This window comes from Cervus canadensis, chromosome 23 (genome assembly GCF_019320065.1).
Source record: "Cervus canadensis isolate Bull #8, Minnesota chromosome 23, ASM1932006v1, whole genome shotgun sequence".
Lineage (NCBI taxonomy): Eukaryota > Metazoa > Chordata > Mammalia > Artiodactyla > Cervidae > Cervus > Cervus canadensis.
In genome coordinates, this window is record NC_057408.1 from 17,382,779 (window position 1) to 17,391,616 (window position 8,838).

General features: G+C 43.8%; 1 protein-coding gene across 1 annotated transcript in view; it reads left to right on the plus strand.

Moving 5' to 3' along the window:
- Positions 1-5,050, plus strand: part of PARD6G (par-6 family cell polarity regulator gamma) — a 72,885-nt gene extending 67,835 nt beyond the window's left edge. The window contains exon 3 of the mRNA XM_043444008.1: positions 2,271-5,050. Coding sequence (XP_043299943.1) covers positions 2,271-3,091 — 821 coding nt within the window. The 3' untranslated portion in view covers positions 3,092-5,050. The remainder of the gene's footprint in view (positions 1-2,270) is intronic.
- The last annotated feature ends 3,788 nt before the right edge of the window (positions 5,051-8,838 follow it).

Below are 8,838 nucleotides of genomic sequence, written 5' to 3' on the forward strand. Positions count from 1 at the left end.
GAGTCTCTAGCTGCAGTGTGCCTAGGGGAACACTGGATGTAGCTCCAGTGTGTGATGCCAGGGCCTTATGGTAGAGAAGGTGTTTGCAGGAGTGGCTGTGGACTCAGGAGGTCTTTAGGCAACCTGCATGCTGGTAGGTGGTGCTGTGTCCCTGCCCAGCTCCCACTGCTGGTGCCTACAGACTGCTAGGCAGGGGAGGGGCTGGGTCCTGAAACTAATAAGCTAGAGGGAGAAGCCAAAGATGGCACTTTCTAGTGCTAGAGTCCACGTGACAGAATGAGTTCCCCTAAATGACTGCCACCAGCATCTGTGTCCCTAGGGTGATCTGCAGTCACCTTCTACCTACCCAGGACTCTCTGAGATCAACAGTTGGGTCTGCCCCAGCCTCCTTTCATATTACTGCTTCTGGGTTCTGGAGCATGTAAAATTACATTGTGTCTTAATTAAGCTTGATTATATTGTCATCTTGGGTCTCTTTGACTTCTTCTGACTTAGAGGCTGTTGAGCATGGGCATTTACATTTGCACATTTCATCACATTTGGGAGTTTTTAGCCATTATTTCTTCAAATAGTCCCTCCACCCTTTTCTCTTCTCCTTCTGAGACTCTTGCAAACTCCATGTCAGTTTGCTTAATGGTGTCCAGGTGATTGCTTAGACTCTGTTCACTTTCCTGTAACCTTTTGTTGTTTTTCCTCAGAAAGGATAACTTCTACTGTCCTGTCTTCAAGTTCACTAATTCCTTCTTCTGCCTGCTCAAATCTGCCTTGGAATCCCCCATTCACTACTTTCCATTATTGTAATTTCATCTCCAGAATTTCTATTTAGTTTCCTTTTAGGTTTTCTGTCTCTCTATTGATATTTCCATTTTGTTCACACGTTGTTTTCTTGACCTGCCCAGTATCTTTTTGTTTTTGATCATGTCTTAGGCCATTGTTTTAAAGTCTTTGTCTAGTAAATCTGCCATCAGGCTGTTTCAGGGGCAGTTTCTATGATGATTTTCCTTTGAGTGAGGGCACACTCTTGTTTCTTTGCAGGCTTTGCGATTCTCTATTGTTGTTGAACAATGGGGATTCAAAATGTGGTAGCTCTGGAAATTAGATTGTACCCCTTCCCCAGGATTTGCTACAGTTGTTGTTTATTTTTTTTTAATTGCTGTAGACTGTCTTTGTGCTGAGTATCAACATTAAAGTATGAACTTAAGGCCTTCTAAGGTCCTTTCTGAGCCTTTCCTTGAGCATGCACAGTCACTTTCTGACTTTCCCTACATATGCAGCTGTTTTTAATGTCCTGGACTTGAAACTTTGGCTCCCAAAATGGGAAAAGGTGAAAAATGAAGGGAGAGAAAGGGTGCCAGTCCTCTCGCTCTCCGGGATGTTCCTTCAGGTGGAAGGGGAGGGGCTTGCAACAACACAGGGAGGTGCAGCAATAGCCACCCACCCCTCCACACCTTTGTGTGGAGGAGGAGCAATCAGTAGTCGGAGCAGATACCTGATGTTTGGAGGACAGATCCCACAAACTGCCCCAGGATCAGTGCACACCCTGACCCTGCCAGGGTGCTGGGGGTAGACTAGGTAGCTGCTATTGTGCTAAGAGTTGAAATTACCCAGAATTGACTGCTATTAGCATCCAGCTCTTCCCTTGGAAGTTGAGCCTTCAACAGACTCTCAAGTTCCAAATTAGTTACATCAGACAGACTCTGCCCCTGCAGTTGTTGTCCAGGTGGGGGCCGTTCCTGGTGTCTCTGCTCCCCTGTAACTGCAGAACCCAGTCAGGCACATTTAAACCTTGCATCTGTTGTTAGTTGTCTTAACCTTCCAACCATTCTGTTGGTTGCCTGTAGAGCTGAATTTAGGGAGGTGATTGTGCTTGAACTTGGCATCCAACATTTGCCTGGTGAATATTGCTGGGCCAGTTTGGCTGATGCACAGGATTGCTGTAGGCTCATCAAAACCACTAGTGAAGTTATTGCAGTAGCCTGCATGTCATCCAGGAAGCCGAGACTCTCCCAAAAGCTGACGTGTGACAAAATGAATTGATGATTCAGCTCCAAGGCATGCGTGGGAGCTTTGTGTTTTAGTTGGTTCTTTACACCATTTGATTTCCTCACCGTCTCAGACTTTCTGGGGTCACACAACACATCAGAGAGGTGGTGGGAGGAGAGCTGCAGAAAGTCAGGACTTACCTGACGCTCCGAGTGTTCAGTGCAGCCTGACTGTGCTTCCTGGTGCCCCCGATCCGTGCTCTCACTGTCCTCTCTGTGCCCTTCCAGAAGAGGCTGAGCACTGCAGCTTCGGGGCGGGCTCGCTGTCCAGGCGGCGGCGCCCGCTGGCCCTGCGGGAGGACGGCCCCCGCCGGCGCGCACACCTGCACATCGGCCTACCGCACGACTTCCGCCCCGTGTCCTCCATCATCGACGTGGACATCGTCCCCGAGACGCACCGCCGCGTGAGGCTGTACCGGCACGGCTGCCAGAAGCCGCTGGGCTTCTACATTCGCGACGGCACGAGCGTGCGTGTGGCCCCACAGGGCCTGGAGAAGGTGCCCGGCGTCTTCATCTCCCGCATGGTGCCTGGCGGCCTCGCCGAGAGCACCGGGCTGCTGGCCGTGGATGACGAGGTCCTGGAGGTGAACGGGATCGAGGTGGCCGGGAAGACACTGGACCAGGTCACGGACATGATGATCGCCAACAGCCACAACCTCATCGTGACGGTGAAGCCCGCCAACCAGAGGAACAACGTGGTGCGGGGCAGCCGCGCCTCAGGCAGCTCCGGCCGCTCCTCGGACAGCACGGCCAGCCGCCACAGCCTGCCCATGGCCCACGTCCTGCAGAACTTGCCCCCGGACGAGATGGAGAGCGACGAGGAGGCCGACGTGGTCCTCGAGGGCGTGCTGGAGCCTCGGCTGGCGCCCAGGCCGCCTCCAGGCAGCCTCACGCGCGTAAACGGCGCGGGCCTGGCGCCCGGCCTGCACAGCCCCGGGCGAGAGGGCAGCGTCCAGAGGCTTCTCAGCTCGCTCCGCTCTGACCCCCGCCACAGCCTGGCCCTGCCCCCGGGAGGGGTGGAGGAGCACGGGCCGGCGGTCACCCTGTAGGGCCAGGCACCAGACAGCTCAGTTTACCAAGGAGAAATATTTCTAAAATTTTATTCCAATTTTAAAATAAGAAAAAATTGTATACTTCATTCCTCCTATTTGTTGTTTTTACTTATCCCTCCTTTTTCATCCATAACCCTATTCTTTCAACTCATGAATAGAAAAAAAAAAAACTATTTTTATAGTTTCTCTGTAGAACATAAAATACACACACATGCACAGTCTATACTAGCCCAGGTATAGGGTCCATCACCTTTGTGAAGTGGCAGAAATGACCTAAATGCAGAAAATATTTCATTTTTAAATTTTAAAAACATACTTTTTTAAATGAAGCCTTTAAATTACTTTGGTATTGGGTTGGCCAAAAATCTCATTCGGGTTTTTCTGTAAGATTCTCTGGGAAAGCCTGAAGAAAGTTTTTGGCCAAACCAGTAAATAGTTGTCACGTTTTCACTGTGCTTTCCTGCAGACTTGCACTGATCCTGCTGATGGGCCAGAAGGCTGTGAAGGCAGAATGTGGCAAGAAAGCAGAGACTGGAATTTAAGAGCAAGTGCACACAAACCTGTACTAAGCATGACTGCAGAGGATTAATTTCAGAATTTCACAGTTTGTAGTCCTGTCTCAAATAGCCACCTCACAGGGAAGAAAGAACCCATGTGAAGTGTTCATGGTGGTTGTGGTGGCGGACTCACCCTGTGGGCAACTTTGTGAGGCCTTTGAAGGTGAATTTAACTTTGGAAGAGAGTGGGAGGTGCAGCTCACCATCTGTGATCAAAAGCCATTACCTACTCTGAGATAAACACCAGTCAGTTCCTGGGACTGTGACTCTGAGGGTGGTTATGACGTGTTTCCATGAGGAATGGTGGCCAAGCCAGCCACACGTCACTCGGGCTTCTGAGAGGTCTCAGCCATTCAGATGTGTGTGTTCTGCATCTTTGCTTTTAAATAACAAGTCACATGAAATGTAAAGATTTTTAACACAGAGTAAATTCATTATCACTTCCCTTTGATATTCTACCAATATTTACATATTTAGTCATCTTAAAGTTTATTCATGTTTCATCCAAATTTTATATGAAGTGTATTTTTTGCTTGAACCCAGTGTTGAGGAGAAAATGTTACATTTATCCTTTGAAAACTAAACTTTTTCACCCAAAAAGTTTTCATGTAAATACAGGTATTTTTGTAGGTTGCCCTTTGGGAAACTATGCAGCTGCTTCTCCTGTGGTCTAGCACTCCCTGCTGGTCAGTGGCAGAACTGACTTTATGGATGTCAGTTTGATAACAGATGTCAAACAGTGTATCACAATGTTTTTATTTCTCCTGAATTCATTAAGTGAAAAGAAAATTATTTTTGGAAACTATTTATTGGACATAAATAGCTTTTACTGAGTATCTATGGTCTCCTGCACCTTTGTTTTTGTTATTTGTATGCCAGGATCACTGTCTGTTTTGGTACTAAAATACAGGGAAGACCAAAGATGCTCCCCCTCTGAGGTCTAGGACCCCCCAAGTTTATGGGCTCCAATAAACTATATGAGCATTTTGGGGCCCCAGGAGTATTTCTTTTACTATGACAAGTGTCATAGAACCAAAACTCCAAGGTAAAGGTTCTATCACTAAGTTATTGCTGGTCACTGAATATCTTCTCAAAAAACAAGATGTGTTACCAAGAAGGAAGTTATATTTCTTACCATATCTTAAGTTGTTAGACAAATGTGAATAATTTTTTAAAGGAAAAAAAGGCTTATGCTGAGATTTGTGTGCTATTGTTCATAATTTTAGGAGTTACAAATTGTCTTGAGCAGCTGCTTGAGTGTATTTTTCTACCCAAGTCTATATTTCTGAAATTTTCTTCTTAAAAAAAAGAAAAAGAAAAAAAAAACTATGTTGTATACATATGAAAGTTTTCTTGGTTTTTATATATCAAAGAATAAAAACTCTTTCTTTGCTTTTAATATTTTCCAGCTGGTTCTAAATATCAGAGAGAATGTGTGTTAACGATCAGCAGAGATAAACTTACCCCTCAGGATGAAACGCCTAATGTTTACCAAGTGCCTCTGGTGTGCCAGGTTTGTTCCCTTAATGCTCACACATTCTTCACAGGCAAGCAGCAGTAGTCCCATTTTACAGAGGGAAAAATGGGATCAGACTGAAGTAGGCAGTAGAGCATTTCAAATGACAAATTGCACTCGTATTTGACAGGAGGTGGTTGTGTCTTAGGTCCAGAACCTTCTTTGGAAGTCAATATGAAAAGCTTTACTGAGAAACTAACCATGCAGCTTTTTGGAAATACACCCTGGTTTGAAAAATTTCCAATAACACTTATACATCTAGTACTGTCAATGATAAATACATCAAGATCCACTCATGCAGTAAATTACAAATGTCAAGGTGACAGCAACAAGCACCAACAATTCCTGGAAGAAATAGCACATATGCTTTACCAGCATGAGGCATTGCACTACACCCTCCCTGACGCTGGGCTACAGACAGCCCTTTCCATTGGGAGGGAACACCAGCAGCACTTCTAGAGTGACCCCACACTTGTGAGGGGCAGCTGGAGAGGCGGGTACTGAGGCTGGATCCATGTTCTGAGTTGACTCAGGGGTGGAGTCAGAGATGCAGGTACCTGGCTGACCAGCTGGGGAGTGCAGGTCACGTGACCTTGTAGTGACACATGTTGCCAGCCCCAGAGCCTGCGACACTTCAGGAGAACCAGCCTTGCAGCCGACAAGGAGACCCTGTCCACCAATCAGTGGCTATGTAGTGTCTCAGTTTTACACAGAGCAGCCAAAGACTGGCAGTGGCATCTTGTGGTAAGTCACAAAGATGTCTGGAAAATGCCGGTGCTGAGATCCTAATTTAATATCAGATAACCTTCAAGAAGTGTTTCCTGACGGGCAGAAATACTATTCGGTGGTTAACTTTTTCTTCCAACATCACACCTACTCCTTTCTGCCTCTGACATCAACTTGCTACATATTTCTTACCCCAAAGACCTCCCAAGTCAACACACAAGTTCCTTCTCCATGTCTCCTCATTTATCTTATTTTCTTCAGGATCTTCATAAAAAGGTAACTGTCAGGAATTGAGAACTTTGCTTTACCAGACAGTTTCCTAAGGAATGGTGCCCCCTCCAGGAAACAAGCACCATTTTCCACATTCCCTCTCCCAGGGAGCTTTATAAGGAAACATTTCTTGAGTTGAACCCTCTTGACCCCAAGCTAGTATGGCGGGGGAAGAGCTCTCTCCACACAGTGTTGCTTCTAGTGGATCCAGCAATTGCGTCAAGCAAGCCCACATGTGTTTCATGGCAAACCGAGGGTCTGTGTTATTCCTCCAGAACCAAATCACAGTCTTCATACAAGCCTATCCACACGAACTGAATATAAACTGAAGCAACTACCAGGGAAGCACTGCAAATTCCACACAGAATGGAATATTACTGTACCCACACACAATGGAATATTACTACACAAACACACACAATGGGATATTACTACACACACACACAATGAGATATTACTACGCACACACACAATGGAATATTACTATGCACACACACAATGGAATATTACTGTACATACATGCACACAATGGAATATTACTACACACAGACACACAATGGGATACTACTACACACACACAATGGGGTATTACTACACACACAAATCGAATCTTACTACACACACACAATGGAATCTTACTACACACACACACAATGGAATATTACTGTACATACGCACACAATGGAATCTTACTACACACACACAATGGGATATTACTACACACACACACAATGGGTTATTACTACACACACACAATGGAATATTACTGTACACACACATACAATGGGATATTACTGTACACACACACACACACACACAATGGGATATTACTACACACACACACAATGGGATATTACTGTACACACACATACACAATGGGATATTACTGTACACACACACAATAGGATATTACTACACACACACAATGGGATATTACTGTACACATACACACACAATGGGATATTACCACACACACACACACAATGGAATATTACTACACACACACAATGGGATATTACTACACACACACACAATGGAATATTACTCAGTCATGAGAAAAAAAGGAGTCACTGCCATTTGCAGCAACATGGGAGGACCTAGAAAATACACTTAGTGAAATAAATCAGATGGAGAAAGACAAATACTGTATGATATTTATTTCTGGAATATAAAACTAATGAATATATATATCAAAACTAAAACAGACTCACAGATAGAAAAAGTAAACTAGTGGTTACCTCTGGGGAGAGGGAAATGGCGAGGGGCATGTTAGCAGTATGGGACTAAGTTATAGAAACTACTGTGTATAAAATTCATAACCAGCAAGGATATATTGTACAACACAGGGAATTATAACCATTACTTTGTAATAATTTTTAATGGGGTATAATCTATAAAAATATGTATTCACTATGTTGTACTCTTAAAACTAATGTAATATTGTAAATCTATACTTTAAAAAAAGCAGCAAGATAAAAACAACTTATATACAAGAGAAGCCCCAATATACCATCAGCAGTATTTTCAGCAGAAACTTTGCAGGCCAGTAAGGAGTAGCACAATATATTCAAAGTGCTGAAAGAAAACATTTCCAACCAATAACACTCTCTTGGCAAAGTTATCATTCAGAACTGAGAGAGAGAGATAAAGAGTCACAGACAAGCAAAAAGTAATAGAGTTCAACACAAGTAAACCAGCCTTACAAGAAATGTGAAAAGAACGACTTTTAGCTCTAATTAGTAAAAAGAAAATATATGAAAGTCTAATTCCCACTGAAAAAGGTAAAGGTAGTGGATTGTTGTTGTTCAGTCACCAAGTCGTGTCCAGCCCTTCAGGACCCCACGGACTGCAGCACACCAGGCTTTTCTGTGCCTCACCATCTCCCAGAGTTTGCCCAAGTTCATGCCTAAGTTGAAATTATGAGCCATGCCATTTAGGGCCACCCAAGATGGATAGGTCATAGTGAAGAGTTCTGAGGGAATGGCAAACCACTCCAGTATACCAGCTGTGAGAACCCCATGAACTGTATAAAAAGGCAAAACGTGGATTTATCATTATAAAGTTAATATGAAGGTTAAGAAACTAAAGTAGTAAAAATAACTCTTAACTACAACATATACGTAATAGAAAGGAATCTAAGAAAAACACTAAAGAAAGTCATCAAACCACAAGGGAGAGAGTAAGAAGAAGCAGAGAAACTACTAAACAGTCAGAAACCAGGTAACAAAATGGGCATGTGTATATACCCATCGATAATAACTTTAAATTTAAATTGGTTAAATTTTCTAATCAAAAGACAGACTGCTCAGGGCTGGTGCACTGGGATGACCCAGAGGGATGGGATGGGGAGGGAGGTGGGAGGGGGGTTCAGGATGGGGAACACATGTAAATCCATGGCTGATTCATGTCAATGTATGGCAAAAACCACTACACTATTGTAAAGTAATTAGCCTCCAACTAATAAAAATAATTGGGGAAAAAATAAAATAAAAATAATTTAAACTAAAAAAAGACAGATTGACTTAAAAAAAAAAAAAAAAGACAGTGGCTGATGGATTAAAAAAAAAACAAGACCCATCTATATGCTATCTACACATCAGATGTAAGAACAAACATGGGCTGAAAATGAAGGGGTGGAAAAAGACGTTCCATGCAAGTGGAAACCAAAAGAAAGC